The following is an 18896-nucleotide window of genomic DNA, read 5'->3' as shown; positions in this document are numbered from 1 at the left end:
TCTTCTGTTTTTTTAGGCAGGGAGGAGGGGCGGAGATGAACTCTGTACTGTGCAAACTTTCACCTCCCCTTATTTCGCCAGTTAGGACCTAATCAACTGAAACCCATTCCTGTAGGTTCTGGGGAGTGTCAGCTTACCAGCCAGCATGGTCAGTACCGCTTCCTCTTCTTATTCACTACGAGTGAGAAAGCTGTATGCTGCTATTTAGCTTCTCCTAAGAAGAAATGGAAACAATAGCGACATCTAAGAGGAATATTGTGCTGGACGTGGTGGCGCACACCTATAGTCCCAGCACTCGGAGGCCAAGGCAGGAGGCCCTCACATTCTAGACCAGCCTGAGCCACATTGCTAGGTCTGGCTCAAGCAAAGAGAGAGGAGAAATATTGTTAGGATTAAGTTGGAGATATGGAAGCTCAGCACACTGCTTTCAGGGAATAAACCTTTAGTTGTCGGATTCCCTGTTGTTTCTGCTGCCACTGTTGAGATTACTTTGGGCGTCCAGCAAAATGGCTCAGAGAATAAGGTGTTTGTCACCAATCCTTGGGCCCCAAATGGTAGAAAGCTAGAGAAAACTCACTGCTGCAGGTTGTCCTCTGACAAGCTCTGTGTGACATATGAACAAGCACTCACGTGTGTGCATGCGTGTGTGCTTCCTCATAAACATAGAACACAGGGGCAGGCTGCTAAATTCGGCAGATACTAGTCAGGACAGGGAGATCCTACTGTAGATGGTGCAGAAACATGGCCTGACCACAGCAGGTGCTGGGTGAGACCTGAGTGTGTCCACGGTGCTGATGAAGGGATAATGTGGTGGACCCACGCTGGAAGTTGATTGGGAAATGGTCATAGACTTAGCGGGTAACTAGCTCTAATTACAAAAGAAACAAAGCCTTTCGTCTACTGGCAGCTCTTACTCCACTGTCCATAGCAGCTTTATTCGCAGAAGAACCCAACTTGGTAGAATCAGATGTCAATCGAGAGAATAAATAAATGCAGTATACTCACACAGCACATGATTAAAAAGGACAAATTGCCAACATGCCACTGATGAGCTTGAGCTTCATTACAGTGAGAACAGAAAAGGCCAGACACGAAAGAATGTACTGTGTGCTGCTGTTTAGATGGAGCTGTGGATGTGACGAAACTAAAAAGTGTTGGAACCAACAGGTTGTCTCTGGCAGGAGGGAGACTTCTGGCTGGAAGGGGGCATGGAGTAACGTTCTGTTAAGATTAAGAACCGTCTGTGATTTAACAGGAACATGGGTATCGGGATGCGTACATTTTCTGTGGCATCTGCACATGTAACGACAGGGGAGTGGGTGTGCCAGATGTCTTATCTGACCCCCTCCACCTCTTTCCCAGGGACAGGACAGTCAGCAAGCTTCAGAGACCCCTGCATCCACACTCGCACCCCGATGCCAGGGATTACAGGGCCATTGAGGCCATTCCCAGGTCTTCATGCATGACTTGCACGGGAAGCCCTACCATCCCCAGAGCCATCTCTCCAGCTCTGCACTGAGCCCTACCACGTGCAGGAATTCCTAGTTCTGTCTGTGGCCAATGCGGTTTCAATGTGTGATTTTAAGCAGCCGTTGACTCTTGTGTTGAGGGATGTGTGGTCACCTGGCAAACTGGAGTTGTAGCCCAGCCAGTTGCCGAGGAGGTCCTGGGTCCATGTGACCGTTCTAAAGAGAGCTGGTGGTCAGGGGAGAGGCTCTGGGCGTGTGCCAGCGAGAGTAAATGGGAAATCTCTAACTTGTTCAGTTAGAGAACATAAAACTTATGGGAAAGGTAAAGTAGGGTTTTTTTTGTTTTGTTTTTTATAAATTTTTTTATTGATTTTTTATTGAGCACTCCATTTTTCTCTGCTCCTCTCCCTACCTCTTCCCTCCTCTTCAACCCTCCCGCAAGGTCCCCATGCTCCCAATTTACTCAGGAGATCTTGTCTTTTTACACTTTCTACTTCCCATGTAGATTAGATCTATGTAAGTCTCTCTTAGTGTCTTCATTGTCGTCTAAGTTCTCTGGGATTGTGGTTTGTAGGCTGGCTTTCTTTGCTTTATGTTTAAAAACCACCTATGAGTGAGTACATGTGATAATTGTTTTTCTGTGTCTGGGTTACCTCACTCAAAATAATGTTTTCTAGCTCCATCCATTTTCCTGCAAAATTCATTATGTCGTTATTTTTTTTCGGCTGTGTAGTACTCCATTGTGTAAATGTACCACATTTTCCTTATCCATTCTTTGGTCGAGGGGCATTTAGGTTGTTTCCAGGTTCTGGCTATGACAAACAAAGCTGCTATGAACATAGTTGAGCACATGTCCTTGTGGCACGATTGAGCATCCTTTGGAAATATACCCAAAAGTGGTATTACTGGGTCTTGAGGAAGGTTGTTTCCTAATTTTCTGAGAAATCGCCATACTGACATCCAAAGGGGTTGTACCAGCTTGCATTCCCATCAGCAATGCAGAAGTGTTCCCTTTTCTCCCCACAACCTCTCCAGCATAAGTTGTCATCAGTGTTTTTGATCTTGGGGATTCTTACAGCTGTAAGATGGAATCTCAGAGTTGTTTTGATTTGCATTTCTCGAATGACTAAGGATGTTGAACATTTCCTCAAGTGTCTTTCAGCCATTTTAGATTCCTCTGTTGAGAGTTCTCTGTTTAGGTTTGTACTCTATTTTTTTGATTGGATTATGTGTTCTGTTGGTGTCCAATTTCTTGAGTTCTTTGTATATTTTGGAGATCAGACCTGTGTCTGATGTGGGTTAGTGAAGATCCTTTCCCATTCTGTAGGCTGTCATTTTGTCTTGTTGACTGTGTCCTTTGCTTTACAGAAGCTTTTTAGTTTAGGTCCCATTTATTAATTGTTTCTCTCACTGTCTGTGCTGCTGGGGTTCTGTTTAGGAAGTGGTTCCCTGTGCCAATACATTCAAGTGTATTTCCCACTTTCTCTTCTATAAGGTTCAGTGTGGCTGCTTTATGCTGAGGTCTTTGATCCATTTGGACTTGAGTTTTGTGCATGGTGATAGATTTGTGTCTATTTTCATTTTTCTACATGTTGATATCTAGTTATGCCAGCACCACTTGTTAAATATGCTTTCTTTTTTCCATTTGATATTTTTTGCTTCTTTGTCATAAAGTAGTTTTTTAATGTATGTTAAAATCCTTGATTTATGTTTGGTAGTATTTGCCCTTTATCAGTTCTTTCTTTTCTGATGAATTCCCATGCATGTTTTCTTCCCCACATCAAAAAGGTGAGCATATGGATCCGGGCCAGAAAGTCCATACCCCTCCCATCAAGCCTCATTCCTGGAGGGGAGGGACCCGACAGCAGGACGGACATAGTCCACGTTTCCTTTGGTTTCATCAAAACTTTTCACAGACTTTGAAATTTGGGTGTTGACACCGCTCCTTGCAGCCACACTTACAGCTACTTAGATTAAATCCACTCTTAGTCCTGAATAGAATTTAGAACACTTTAGTCAAACAATAATAAATAGTCGTCTGTCCTTATGTAAATAATTGCTTTCTTAAACATCTGTGCCTGAAGATTGCTTTGAGGGGTGTTTGAAGTCCATTCTACTTCAAAGGCCGCTGATAACACTTTTTTTTTATTGGGGGGGGGGGGCACATGCCACAGCACTCTCACAGACTTACAGAAGTTGGCTCTAAGAGGCCCTAAGGATGAAATTGAGGTTATAAGCGTGGCAGCAAGTGCCTTTACCAGCTAAGCCATTTATCTGCCTAGTTGTTAGTCTGTTATGCTTTATTTTGAGACAGGACCTCACGTAGCCCAGGCTGGCCCCAAACTTGATATTTAGCTGGAAATGACCTTGAATTTCTGGTCCACCACCTTCACTTCCTAAGAACTGGGACTTCAGACAGTACGCACTTTCATACTGTGCTGAGGGTGGAACCTGGGACTTCGTGCCTGCTAGGCCAGCACCCTGCCAGCCAAAGAATATACGGACTGACTTCCTGCCTGAGACTGGACTATTCATACTCCTGGGTCATCCACACATGATACTAGGAAGGCAGCTGGACTGGTGTGCTCCTGTGTCTTCCACACATGATACTAGGAAGGCAGCTGGACTGTGTGTACTCCTGTGTCTTCCACACATACTAGGAAGGTAGAAAAGGAAACTACTTTTATTCTTGGGGTCCGGGGATGCTTGAAACAAAATCTTCCTTTGTGGCTCAGGCTGGCTTGAAACTCTCAGTTCTCCTGCTTTGGTCTGAGTGCCTGGCTTTCTCTTTGAAGTCAGTGATAACACAGCTGGGACTTTGGAGACTAAGTATGGCAGGCTCCAGGGCTGTTCTGTGATGTTATTTTAAGCCTTCTCTTGTGATGTGTTTCCTCCAGCCTGTGAACTGAAAAGAAATGAGTAATAGATGGCCAGTGTGTTCTGTCTGTTGATAACACCCCTGCCGCCGAAGATGGCCAGTGTGTTCTGTCTGTTGATAACACCCCTGTCGCCAAGTCTGTCTGGCAAGTCAATTATTTTCCTCGTCTCTGAAATTAAAGGCCAGTGTGGTTTCTGAAAATGTAGGAATTTCTGTTCACCTAGAGTTTATATTGTCACTTAAAGCAAAGTAAAAATGATGAAACAGGAAATTGACTGATTTTAGCTTTATTACTAAATTTCTCCAAAACTCAAACCCAAGATCACATCCCGCCCCTCGTGTACTTGAGTGCCTTATAATTATATTTCTTAATAGCTGAAATGTCATTAAAATATTAAAGCTCAGTGTTGGCAGTTTGGGCCTTCAAACTTCACCCTGAAATGTAGTGTTAGCGGCACACATCTCGTCCCCTGTCTGTGGCCAGCCTCTGAGGAGTCCCTGCTCCCTGGCAGTAAGCACTGCCTCCTGCTGCTCTTCCCCTGTGTGGTCCCATCTAGGATGTCCCAAGGTGGTGTTGCACTCCTGAGACGTTGGTCTGGATCAGCTGCATGCTGTGCACTATGAGATCCTGATCTAGAACCACCCAGTTAACCCCTCACCCTAGAATCCTAACCATCGGATGTCATGTGAGATAAAATGAGTATTATCTAAGTTGCTGATTTGGGGGGCTGTTTGTTATGCAGCAACAAATAACCAGCACGTACCCCCATAAAAGTTACTTTCATTATTTAAGTTTTAGCATTTGGTTTTGCTTCTCACTGTATTTACAATTAAACTTGTAGCCCATAAATTGGTTGGAAACTGTATTGTCTCCCATTTTCTAGGTGCTTGGTATCATAAATACAGCCTTCAAGTTGAGCTTTTCTGTGTTTGGCCCTGTGGTAGAATTGCTGTGTGACTAGAGTCTGTCCACAGCGTCCTTTCACTGACAGATGAAGCCATCTGTGTGGATTGTAATCACCGTGCAGGTGACTGGAACTGTTCCGCAGTACTCGGAGAGAAAGCAGACAGCCAGACAGCTGTTCTCGGGCCGAGGCTCACCAGAGACGCTCCCATTACTTGGGACTCTGGTGCTTATTAATTATATAGGATAATCACTATGTGGGTTTTAAAGTCATGTTTTTAGGATTAGTTAACTATATACTCAAACCTGACAGACAGCTTCTCAGCAGAACTGATGTCGAGGTCACCAGTTGTTCTGTGGCCAGAGGAGAAGCTGCAGTTTCTCCCATCCCATTTTCTCCATGGTGTTTTGAAAAGAAAAGGTTACTAAATTTTTTTTTTAATTCCATCTTATTTTATTTCTTTTGCCCTACCAGATCAATCTCAGTGATGGTGGTTGTCCATTTATCACACTGATGATGCAGCCATGGTTACATCAGTAACCAGAAGTGTGGCCAGGACAGGAGCTATAGGAGACTCTAGGTTAGATCCTTAGGCTGAGAGGAAAGAGAAAGAATAAAGAAAATGAAAGAAGATGGGAGGACTTTGGTTTTAGGCCTGGTGTGACAGTTCATGCCTGTAAATCCAGCCAGAGTTCAAGACCAACCTCCTCCTCAACTAAGGACCTCCATGTACCAGTACACATGGTGATTTTTAAAAAAGAAAGAATATATTCAATTTAATTAAATTTCTGTTTCTGTCATGTAAATATCATTGAACTACTCCAGTCTTGTGGTGGCAGGACAGCTTGTTTTAGACAGGGTCTTGCTGTCTGCCTACATGTAGTGCTTGTTGCTTCCCCCATGTAATCCTTAAAGCTGCCCCGAGCAGCAGTACCACAAGAAGGACACAGAAGTGTCTTCCCAAGCGCTTGTTGTCCTTAGATGGCTGCTTGCTCAGGGGAACAGAAAAGACTAAGAAGACTAAGGGAGCTAGAGGCTGATGGGAGATTGACAAAGGGGTAGAATTTAGTGGCAGGCAGAAGGGGTTTTTGTCTTCAGCTGTGGTTGTGCAAGCGCTCCCCCCCCCCCCCCGCCATGGTCTCATCAACAGTGCAGTCGAGTTCTCTCTGCAGATCGCAAGGAGTCCTGGACTCTCTCCTATGTCCAGACTTGCATCCTCTGCGCTCCTGCCGGCTCCCTGTTGTCTCCCAAGTTATAAACTCATAAAGTCATCGCGCTTAGTACTTTAACAGAAGGAAGATGGGATAAACCTGAAGGTAACACGGACAGACGCATGCAGAGGCAGTGAGCCTGCTTCCAGACAGGGACTTTGGAGGCAGGCTAGCTGGGTAACCGTCTTCTTTGTAATGGTTTTCTCATCGGCAAAAAGGAGATGATTAGCAATTTGGGGTTATAAAAGTGTCCGAGTTAATATGGCCGTACCTGTTTGGATAATGTCTGATACCAGGTCAGCTCCCTGTAATCATTCGCTTTGTTCGTGTTATCACACTGCTCACCTCCGCAGTTGCCTGTCTTTGTGGCTCCTCTTGATCTGTAGTCGGGCTTCCACTAACGTTACCACCTTTAATACGTCCTGAGCTCAGGCCTCAGACTAATGATTTTGTCTTGTTCTTTGCTCTTTCTTATTCTCAGGCCCAACACAGAGATACTTTCATTGAAGAACGCTATGGAAAATATAACATCAGTGACCCTCTAATGGCTCTTCAGAGAGATTTTGAAACACTAAAGGAAAAGAATGATAGTGAGAAGCAGCCAGTGTGCACAAACCCCCTCTCTATCCTTAAGGTGGTGATGAAGCAATGCAAGAACATGCAGGAGCGCATGCTGTCCCAGCTGGCTGCTGCCGAGAGCAGGCACCGAAAGGTAGGCTCGCCCATCGGCAGGTGTGTGCTTCGGGAATCCTCAGAGGCCTCTGGAAATAATGCCTCCTATCCTGTCCGACACCAGGTTTCATGGGACTCTGATGGGCCAGGGGACCTCTTGGTATAAAGAGGTCCTTCAGTGACATGGGAGCCAGGGGAGCACAAAAGGAGCACAGATGATTGCACGGGTTCAGTTTAAGGACTGGGCAGACATTCCTGCAGGAGACACTCCTTCTTGTACGGCACTCCAGAACACTTGGTGCATTTTATTTTCAATCTTCCAAACTTTGGCAACAAGCGAGTGTTTGACCAAGCTTGTAGCTGAACAGAGCGTTCTCTGTTTGCTTACTTAAGTGATAAATAAAGAGCATTTAGGGAAGAAAGAGGATAAATCTACCTGATTGCAGCCATGCAGGCATGGAGATTGTTCCATCCATTCTAGTTCTGTATTTCATCGCATGCTTACTTGTAAAGCCGTGAACAGCTCCTAGGATGCTTGCTTTTAAGCTTTTCCTATACTGGGTGGAGGGCAGGCACTCTGTTCTGTCTGATAGCTCAGAAGGAAGGGCAAGCCTGTGCTCCCTGCGCGCTTCATCTTCAGAGTTTTAGTGAGGGTACATTCGTTTCTCAGCTTGTCGTTCGCTGCTCAGTTTTGGCCTGCAGACGATGTTTGGCAAGAATCTGCATTAAAAAAAAAACAAACTAGCAGTTTAGATTTGGACCTACAGAGATAGGCATCAGCAGTGTTTTGTAGGAGACATTTTAACCAGAAAAATGAGGTCGGCAGCTTCAGACTTAGTGGACATTAGTTCGTTCCCATGGTCCTCTCCACAAGAGCTCACTGCTAAAGCCCTATTTGATAGGTTGTCCCCAGGCTGGGTCTTCTTGCCTGTCAGTCTTCGTCTTTCTTCATTGAGTCCAAAGGATAGGTCCTTAATCATGGGTAGGCCACAGATATCTCCTAAAATACATAAAATATCAGAAGTATATGCATTTTTATGGAAGTGTATTTTTTTACTTTTAGTCAAATTCCCAAAGTTGCCTAAGATCTTTTGAGTCTAACCTAGAATGTGTCATCTAGAACATTCCTGGCAGTGCATTGAAATGTGGCCTAAGTTGGGACTTTCACATGATGAAGATAAAAAAATCTTCATCAGATCCTCAAGTGGTGAGCAGGCCTTATTCCCACTTCATCCAGGAAGTGACCGAACTATGCCTAATGGCATAGTGTCATGGAAGGTGTAGTGCAGTTTCAGGTCTAGGTGACTGGAGAGAGGAGAAAGTTAAAAATAACTGAAAATTCCTTAGTATACTGTTACAGTGTGAAATGTAAGTAGCGTTAAATTTTTGAAAACAAGTGATTTGCCTGTTCAGTTTGGTTTCTTGAGACAGGGTCCTCTCTAAGCCAGGCTGGCCTTCAGCTCTCAGTGTGTCACCATGCCGTGTGGGAAGGTTGCATCGCCTACCCAACAGAGTACCTGTCTGCTCCTGGGAATGTTACCAAGTAGGGCACTTAATTTGCCAGAAATCAATTAGCTCTTCGAGGTCTATAGTAAGAGGAAGCTTATAGTCTGAACTCGCGGAATGTTCCCTATGTCTGCCCTTTGCTGTGGTGTGGCTGTTAACTGACCCTTCACCTCTGGAAAGATTGGGATGCACACAGCGATAATGCGCTCACTGCTTGTAATGGAAGCAGAGTTCCTTAGTCACCTCTTCCCTTGCCCAGCCCCCACGTGGATTTGTGGGTTCGTGTAGCCCTCACTAGGTTTGAACTCACATGGAGGTAAAGATGACCTTCAGCTCTAGCTCCCAAGCACTGGGGTTACAGATATATACTTTCCATACCTACTTTAAGGGAGAGTCTTCCTAGTCGTCTGAAAGTCCAGGCTCTGAACCAGCCTCCCTGAAGCCCCTGCTATTTCCAGGTCCCAGCTCTTTGGGAGTCTGAAGACTGCTCTTTTCCCACTTCAGAATGTCATTAAAACTTGTCTGGGCCTGGGAGATGGCCGAACAGTAAAGAGCGCTAGTTGCTCTTCCAAAGGGTCTAGGTTCAGTTCCCAACACACCCACATCAGGCACCACCACCTGTAACGGCAGCTCCATGAACTCTGGCCGCCGTGGGCAACCACACTCATCTACACCACACATAAATAAAAATAAAATGAGTCTTTTAAAAAGCTTTCTCCCCTATTAAAGCCACTCTTGTCTCTGATACTTTATAGTTCTTTTTATTCCTTTCTGTATTTTTTTAAAGAATTATTATATTATATATACAGTGTTCTGTCTGCATGTATAGACGGTTGTGAGCCACCATGTGGTTGCTGGGAATTGAACTCCGGACCTCTGGAAGAGCAGTCAATGCTCCTAACCTCCGTGCCACCTCTCCAGCCCCTTTTTTTGTAATTTTAAAGGGCTCTTAAAAGAGAGGATAGGTAAACCATGTCTACCAAAAAAGTTTAACCAAAAATCTTTCTATTAAATTTAAAAACTAGATTTTTTTAAAGTTCAAATGCTAATATGTTTTCATTTTTTATTTATTTTTGAGGCCAAATCTCCCTTTATAGCTCTGGCTGACTTGGAACTCTTTGTATAGACCAGACTGATTTCACAGTCATAGTGATCCTCCTGCCCCTGCCTTCTGAATCCTGGGATTATAGGCATGTGACCCAATGCTTGGTTTTCATTTTAAAATGGAATTCCATGTCATAGAAATTCTTCTTTCTTCATTCCTATGAATTTTTATGAGCCAAAGTCATGAGAAATGACCATCGAGGTAGCTGACAGTGCTGTGCCCTGGAGGGCTGGGCCGAGCCACTCCGGAAGCGGAGGCTACTGAGTGATACATTCCTATCCAGGACATGGTGTGGATTTGGATCCTTCCACAGGATAAATGGACAAGTCAGAGTTTTCTGAAAAATCATCACTTAGGATCCTAGTAATTGGGCCTTCTGCACGTAGGATGAAGTAGGAGCCTTTCCTGTCTTATCTAGGTATACAAAAATAAGTATTCTTATTAAGTAAGGCACAGGATGTCCCATCTGAGATGTTTAATTTCAAATTCCCATTTTGGTACCTCCAGTGACAGCATTGAGAGTAATACCCAGCCTTGTAAGGTCTCTGTCTCTCTCTCTCTCTCTCTGTCTCTCACACACACACACACACACGCACGCACGCACGCACGCACCCCACCCCAGCAGGTCCCTGGTCATTCCAACTGCGTATGATTTCCCAGACTTCTGCTGGTGCTCAAACCCTCTGAACCCCACAGCTAATTAGTCGCTCTCTTGTCTCTGCTTGCATTCTTCTGCACATACTTGAGCAAAGTAAATAGCCTGTTTTCTAGCACATAACTTGCATGTCTTTCACCGTGCTAGACAGCATGCTCCTTGACGACCCTGGCTGGATTTCATTTGTTTATTATTTAATCTGGAACCCTCCAGGGTTAAGTGATATAAATGTGATTACTTGATATTTGAAAGTAAATATTTTTAAATCCTTTATAGGTGATCCTTGACCTTGAAGAAGAGAGGCAGAGGCACGCGCAGGACACCGCAGAAGGAGATGATGTCACCTACATGCTGGAGAAGGAGAGGGAGAGGCTGACGCAACAGGTAACTCAGGAAGAAAGAGCATGATGGCATTTGCTTAGAGTGACATTTTTTAAGTTCATTTCCAGTGTGCAATATTACATTATAAGTCTTCAGAGAGAAGATAGGATGTTTATCGTGTCTGTTTCCAAAACGTCTTCTTTTTTTAAACATAGGTTACTTGGGGTTGGGGAGATGGCTCAGCTCCCCAGTGTTAAGAGCACACACTGCTTTTGCAGAGGACCCAAGTTTGGCCCCCACATCCACATCAGGTGGCTCACAGCTCTCTGTAACTCCAGCTCTGGGGGATCTGATGCCCTCCTTTTTGTCTGCAGTGACGCCCGCACTCGTAACCCCTACAACACCCACAAGTACACAGTCTTAGAAACTAAACAACATAGAGCACTTAGTGGAGCTGACATCTGTAGCACATACTTTAGAGGTCTCTGATTCTCAGAGGTTTTTGTTGTTGCCTGATCTACAGTAACAGTGTGGCCTGTCACAATTCAATGTACCTGAAGCAAAGATTGCAGGACACGAAACAACCCTTCATTCCTATAGTATACAGTTCTGTTTTCAAATCTTTAGACATGGTCTCACTATGTAGATCATGCTAGCCTTGAAGTCAACACTCTTTAATTTTTTTTTTAAATATGATCATGACTTACCCTGTTCCCTCTCATTCCGAGTCTGTGTGATAATATTAGACAAAGTACATTTAGGTAGATCCAAGGATGGTGGTGCATGCCTCTAATCCTAGCAGTTGGAAGGAGGATTTCAAGTTCAAAGCCACTCTCAGAGTAAGACCTTGTCTAATGCATGAGGATTTAAGTGCAGCTACTTAAGTTTGTTCTTTTTTTTTTAGATCAGAGAAAATGATTGCTGGAACTTTAAGTTTGATTTTCAGTGGCCTTCATCCCCAGATCTAGCTTGCATATGTTCTGTATTTGTTTTGGCTGCTTCTGTGTTCTCCCCACATACCTAAAGCACAATGGAGCATCATATTCCCGCTGCTCGCCCTGAGGCAGTTAGGAACCCAAACGCCTCCCAAGTCGTCAAGCAAAGATTAGATCATAGTGTGTGTGGGTTCTGTGTGGGATGTCTTCAGACTTCAGAAATACTGATTAGCCTAAGCGCCAGCATACAGGCTAGCACCATGCCCCAGAGCGCAGCTAGCGAGGGAGGGCACTCCCTATGACCATGGTTTCCCTGCTCTAATCAAGATGTGTGCTGACTTTTTTTCTTCCTAGTTGGAATTCGAAAAGTCCCAAGTGAAAAAATTTGAAAAAGAACAAAAAAAGCTGTCCAGTCAGTTGGAAGAGGAGCGCTCCCGCCACAAGCAGCTCTCGTCCATGCTGGTGCTTGAGTGCAAGAAGGCCACCAGCAAGGCGGCTGAGGAGGGGCAGAAGGCCGGAGAGCTGAGCCTGAAACTGGAGAAGGAGAGGAGCCGAGCGAGTAAGCTGGAGGAAGAACTGGCAGCTGAGAGGAAACGGGGCCTGCAGACGGAGGCCCAGGTGGAGAAGCAGTTGTCTGAGTTTGATATCGAGAGGGAGCAGTTGAGAGCCAAACTGAACCGAGAGGTGAACCGGACCAGAGCCCTGAAGGACGAGATTGAAGACTTGAAGAAGCTTGTGAGGGACCTGGAGGCCGCCCAGCAGCGCAGTGGCTCCAGTGAGCGGTGCAGAGGGCCAGCGACCGCATCCAGGGGCACAGCCACAGAGCCCCCGCTGCTGGTGTCAGTGTTCTGCCAAACAGAGAGTGTTCAGGTGGAGAGAAGCCACGGGAGCATCCTAACCAAGCTGACAGACGCTGGTCTTCCTGGTCCCACCACTCCTACTTACTCCTACGCAAAAGTCAATGGCCACTGTGACCCGGAAATACAAACTACCAGGGACTTGACCTCGGGCAGCAGCACAGAAAACCAAGGGCCTCCGCGAGAGAAATCTGTTGTCTCAGCCCAGGAGAAGCCGGTGGAGAATGGCGGGTGTCCTGTGGGAGCTGAAACTCCGGTCACAATGCCGAGTCACCTCCCTTCCAGTGGCAGCTCACTGTCTCCCAGCAGCACCGCCTCCTCCTCTCTGACCTCCTCTCCCTGCTCTTCGCCAGTTCTAACTAAGCGTCTTTTGGGGTCGTCGGTCAGCAGCCCCGGCTACCAGTCTTCCTACCAAGTAGGAATCAACCAGCGGTTCCACGCAGCTCGGCACAAGTTTCAGTCCCAAGCAGACCAAGATCAGCAGGCCAGTGGTCTGCAGAGCCCTCCATCCAGGGACCTGTCCCCTACCCTTTTAGACAACTCTGCTGCCAAGCAGCTGGCCCGGAACACGGTCACACAGGTGCTGTCCAGATTCACTAGCCAGGGGCCCATCAAGCCAGTCTCTCCCAGCAGCTCTCCCTTTGGTACAGACTACCGGAACTTGGCCAGCACTGCCAACCCAAGAGGTGACGCTAGCCATTCGCCTACTCCAGGCAAAGTGTCCAGTCCTCTGAGCCCCTTGTCTCCAGGAATCAAGTCCCCAACCATCCCCAGAGCCGAGAGAGGAAACCCTCCACCAATCCCACCCAAAAAGCCTGGCCTCACCCCATCCCAGTCTGCCGCCACTCCCGTGACCAAAACTCATTCCCATGTGTCCTCCCTGACCACCACAGAAGACCTCGCCAGCAACTGCTCTCCCAATGCCGTGGTGGCCAACGGCAAGGACGTTGAGATACTTGTGCCTACCAGCAGCTAGTCCCCAGAAGTGGGTCTCCACATTTGACATTCCACCAGATTTCGTTCAAGAGTTCCGAGTTAAACCTTGGAGTCGGATCATGTTATTTATTTTGATAGTAGCCACAGCCATCTGTGTAATACATTCAGTGTATTTACCTTTTGTATTTTTTTAAGTAGAAACTGAGTACTCTGGGTTTTTATGACTCGCCTGTTTGTACTGAGCTAGAAGGGGACCTCATAGACATCTCAAGCTCCACGGTCACCAGCGTCTGGCGATGGAGAAGTTGGCGGTGATCTACAGTTGGCTTTGGAGCTAGAATCACTCAGCACTCATTGCAAGTTCTGCAGAAGCAGTTCGTGCAGATTTTTATTCCAGATGAAGATGCTTTAAAAGTGCCTGAATTAAGACTGCCACACGAGCGATTCTGCGGCAGACATGAAAGACCGAGATCCTCTGAATCTGAATGTCAAAAGCCAACACTGCTCTTAATCCTCTCTGACTGTTGATTCCAGCTTTGTGTTCTGACCCGAGGTTTGCGGAAGTGGAGTGGAAATCCTTCCAAAGGGGCGTGAACTCTCTGTCAGGGCAAGCTTTGAGCGTCACTGAGCCCTTGAGAAACCCTCCCGCGCACTGAGCAGTTGGGGTGCTGATTTTCTTGTACTCTTGAAAAAATTAAGTCATCCTCAAGTTTCCCACATCAATCCTTGACCAGAGTGAAATCACATCTCCATTCCAAACCACCTTCGAGCATCGACTGTTGGGAACTTCCGGTTCTGGTCGCTTCTACTTGAACAGGAAACGACATAATGAACTCTTTTTTCTGTAATCAAAAAGCAATAACTTAAAAAGTCACTCTTTGTAATATTGTAAGTCAGAATTATACAGGTCTTACCAAATGGTTACGTTTATTCTCGATGCTGCCAGCACTTGTATCTGTGGAACCAAATTAACTTCTGCCCAAATGGAAGTATACATATTTCTGTATAGATACATGCCCCTTTACGTGTTCAGCATTCTCACTCTTAAGCACATAAATATTAGTGTGATTGTACCTTTGGAGTCTGCAGTGTATGTGAAGGACAAGTAGAATCGCATGTTAAGATTACCTACCAAAGCAACCTCATGTGGCTTGGAGCCAGCCAGCCAACAAAGGAATCCATTTCACAAGGAAGTGGGGCCGTCCCAGATGAAGCCCGAATCGTCAGCGTCGTAGAAAGGCACAACTAGAGTAGCCCTGGTGCTGCAGAACTCAGCTGGTCCTTCAATTGCCGCCCGCTAGTTTGTAGTAGAAGGGATGTAGCAAGCCACAGTGTCACAGCCCCGTGTAATAGAGCCACCCCTTTGAGCCCCAGCTGCTGCCATGCAGAAATTCCAGACCAAGGTTATCAGTTCTCCAAACATTCAAGGAATTCAAATTTCTGTAAGAAAATTATTTCCAGGAACTGATTCAAAACGGTTTTAAACACTGCTGATTAGATAAACATGGCTGCCGTTGATTTCGGCGCATGAGCTACCAAGCTGCGACCCCTTTCATCCCAGACCTTCTGCTGTTTCCCTCATAGTGACTTCGTATACACAGGAACCTCTGGGCTTCTCTGCTGTGTCAGCTACATCTGACTGAGTCCCCAGAACAGAACAGTCTCCCTGTCGGCAAGCAGAACTCTAGACAGGCCAGCTCAGGACACTGGTTATACAGCGTTGTATCCGGAGTGGGAGAGAGGATGACCTAGTGTCTGTATGCATCCTCCAAGCCAGCATCTATCCAGAAGGCCCCGACCTGCTGTAACCTTTTACAGGAAAGGGGAATGGGTGCTGTAGGGAACACTTGATTATGTGTTTGAGAAGCCAAAGGATTCAGTGGGCCCATCCAGGTTAGATAACGCACAAGGCATTAGACATTGGTCTTCTTGAGAAGCATAGAACTGTTAAAAAAAAAAAAAGTCTTCCCCAAAATTTAATTGTTAATAACTTTTAATAATATTTTTCTTATCAAGTCAGTGGGTGAGAGGCAGGGGGTGAAATCCGTGGGCAGGTCAGCAGCAGAGTGCACTGTTGACTGAGGAAGGTAGATGCGTGGCAGATAAAAGTGCCGCTGATGTCCGCTGTCGTCTAAGACTCCCCAAAGCAATACTGCACTGGATTTATTCCTCTTGCGGAGCCAAAACAGAGCAGTGCCGGTCAGAAGCTGACCCTCCTAACCGGGAGGAGAGACTCCAGCACCAGAACATTCTTACCTCTCTTGCTTTAAATGGTAATCTTAAAGGTTGCATTGTGCTCTCCCTCTGTCTGGAGATAGAGATCTATAGAGAGAGAAATGCTATAAGGAAGTTTATTCTTAGGAAGTGCACTGAACAATATTTCTTTAACAGTGTAATATGGGGGTGGGATATGCAAGAGAAATGTGTATTTTTGCTAGTTGCCTATCTTCCGAGATAATAAGCACAATCCTGAAATGGATCCAATAATTCAGTTAGATATTATAGATTAGTATTTAAGTTTGCAATAGTTGTGTGTGTGCTAAGTAAAAGTTCCATGATTCACAATTTGGGTATTAACCCATGTCAGAAAAACTGTTATTGGTCAATAAATTCTCATGATGTGCACGGTGTAACACGAGCATTAACTAGTTATTAACATCTGTAAAGCCAAATGTACCGTGCAGAAGTCTTCATTTTTATAGCAGACTACATTAAAGCAAATTAAATCATACTGTCTGGGGAGAAAAGTCTTGTCTACAAAACGAAAAGTGTTGTACAGTCTGGGCCTCTTTTGTTAGGAAGGGGAGTGGGTACTGTAAGGAACACTTGATCATGTGTTTAAACAACCAGATGATTCAATGGGTGCATCCAGGTTAGAATTCACAAGAAATTGACAGCCGTACCAGCACACACCTTTTTTTTTTAATTTATTTATTAAAGATTTCTGCCTCCTCCCCGCCACCACCTCCCATTTCCCTCCCCCTCCCCAAATCAAGTCCCCCTCCCTCGTCAGCCCCAAGAGCAATCAGGGTTCCCTGCCCTGTGGGAAGTCCAAGGACCACCCTCCTCCATCCAGGTCTAGTAAGGTGAGCATCCAAACTGCCTAGGCTCCCACAAAGCCAGTACGTGCAGTAGGATCAAAAATCCAGTGCCATTGTTCTTGAGTTCTCAGTAGTACTCATTGTCCGCTATGTTCAGCGAGTCCAGTTTTATCCCCTGCTTTTTCAGACCCGGGCCAGCTGGCCTTAGTGGGTTCCCGATAGAACATCCCCATTGTCTCAGTGTGTGGGAGCACACGCCTTTTATCCCTGCACAGAGGCAACCGCGGCTACTGTGTGTTCATGAGGGCATGGCAGGCGCAGAAGCCAGGTCCTCATCCCTAACTTCTGGCTCTTAGAATGTTTCCTCCTCTTCCGTGATATCCCCTGGGCCCTGGGAGACGGTGTGATACAGATGAGCCGTTTGTGGGTGAACACACTCCAGTTGGATTTATTCCGTGTACTTTGACCAGCTGTGAATTTCTGTGATAACCACTGGGCCGTCACTAAGGAGCTTCTCTGATAAGGATTGTGCTAATCTGTGTGTATAAAGATGCGTGTCTGAAAGCAGGTCCATACTCTCTCTTAGCAAAGCAACAGGAAGTTCACTCCTAGAACCTATGGGTTCTTGGCCAGATTTACAGTACTTTGCTTACATTTCCTCCTGTGGGACAGCTATGGAGCCAGGCCTGGAACTCGTTCTGCAGACCAAGCTGGCCTCTAACTCACAGAGATCACCCGCCTATGCTTCCGAGTGCTGGGATTTAAAGGCATATGCCACCGCCACCCAGCTGAGTCTTAAATCCAATCAGAAAGCAGTAGTGGCTGCTGTCGATTCTTGCCACTATTGTACATATTGTATATGTACCATGGGCACATCTCTCGCCAGACCAGTTAGTTACTAGCAACTTTCCAACCCTTTTAGGGCTCTGGGCCTTTTGAGAATCTTAGAAAAGCCATGCATTGTATTCCCAGAAAGATGGCTGTGTCCATATGCAAATTTCAGTTGATGGTTTCCGTGGAACCAGACCAGAAGCCACCAGTGACTCATGTGTTCCAGCTTCAATGCCTGATCCCGTCCTGCCCTCTCATTTCACAAATGACTAATGCTTCCCTGGAAGTTTACTAGTCCGTGCTTTGTGCTTCTCAGTGTTTGCAGTTATAAGCTGTAGCAAGACGAAAGCACTTGAGTCCCCTTTGATGTACAAAAGATGTTCAAACAGTGTGGATGTTTACGTATCTTAAGTAAGCTCATTAGTGATCCATTCAACAAACGCTAGCTATATCCAGTTTCCCATGACTGCTGCCTTGTCAGTGTGTGTATGAGAGAGAGACAGACAGACAGACAGACGGTGGGGGCAATTTCTGATGGGTAGGTAGGTAGTCCTTGAAACACAACTTCCAGCCTCTTGAGTTGCTGGCTTCAGAATAGGGGTTTCGGGGCTAGGGGTGGCTCTGTGGTAGCATGCTTGCCTACCTGGCACATGTTAGGCTCTGGGTAGCATCCACAGCTTTGGGGTGAGATGAGATACATTTTCAAAACAGGAAAGAGGCAGTGAGCCATATTCCATAGGAGTCATTTTTACATTTTAATATTTAAACTAGTTGAGAAAATTTGAGTCTTTCCATCTATCTGTTCACCTGTCAACAGATAAGTCATTACTAAAGTAGATACAGCCCGGGATGAGCTCCTCAAATTTACTGTGCTTGCGTATGCCCTGGGCAGCCTACTGAAATGATGTCTGGGGAGTCTAAGGACTGCATTTTGGCCAAGTAATGTTTCACATTCCTCCCTTGTTCTTTTGAAACGTATTTGCCTGTTGTGTAAGAAGACATCTTAGCGTCTGAAAGTCCCGCCAGAATGTCAGCAATGCCGAGAGTGCCTGTTTGGGTACCAAGCCCCATGATAATGCTTTGACATGCATGCCTAGCTCTGCAGATCCTCCTGTGGGACTGTTATCTCCAGTGAGCTGGCGGGGTGGTGGAGAACAAGAGGGCTGTTGTACAAAGACTCTTGGTTGAGTGACAACCAGGCTCTCAAACCCGTTACTGGAAACCATAGATATGCTAAGTGTGATGACCAAGTGTAGACGTGCAGGAAGAAGGGGGATGAGATTAAAACTCCCCCCATGAGCTTGTGCCTGGAGAAATGACTTGTGGTTAAGAGCACTGGGTGTTCTTACAGAGAACTCAGGTTCAATTCCCAGCAACCATAGTGTGCTTAACAAACCATTTCCAAAGGATCCAGTGCCCTCTCCTGGCCTGTGCAGGCGCTGCATGCATATGGTGCACTTATGTACCTGCAGGCAAAACATTCATACACAAAAAGAATCTTCAAAATCTCTATAGGCACTGGGCAGTGGTGACGCCCGCCTTTAATCCCAGCACTCAGGAGATAGAGGCAGGTG

The 18896-nt window shown here is 46.0% G+C and overlaps 1 protein-coding gene across 4 annotated transcripts in view; it reads left to right on the top strand.

Moving 5' to 3' along the window:
- Positions 1-16181, top strand: part of Cttnbp2nl (CTTNBP2 N-terminal like) — a 48735-nt gene extending 32554 nt beyond the window's left edge. For 3 of the 4 annotated variants that reach the window (XM_041638060.1, XM_041638062.1, XM_041638061.1), the window contains exons 4-6: positions 6945-7175; positions 10678-10785; positions 12012-16181. In XM_041638060.1, the coding sequence (XP_041493994.1) occupies positions 6945-7175; positions 10678-10785; positions 12012-13490 (1818 nt within the window). In that variant the 3' untranslated portion in view covers positions 13491-16181. The remainder of the gene's footprint in view (positions 1-6944; positions 7176-10677; positions 10786-12011) is intronic. The other variant, XM_041638063.1, reaches the window with a different exon arrangement.
- The last annotated feature ends 2715 nt before the right edge of the window (positions 16182-18896 follow it).

This window comes from Microtus oregoni, unplaced genomic scaffold (assembly GCF_018167655.1).
Source record: "Microtus oregoni isolate MIOR12 unplaced genomic scaffold, Mior012 000054F_ref0000373, whole genome shotgun sequence".
In the NCBI taxonomy this organism is placed as follows: Eukaryota; Metazoa; Chordata; class Mammalia; order Rodentia; family Cricetidae; genus Microtus; species Microtus oregoni.
Note: the sequence above shows the minus strand (reverse complement) of the source record. Positions and strands in the feature narration are given on the sequence as shown.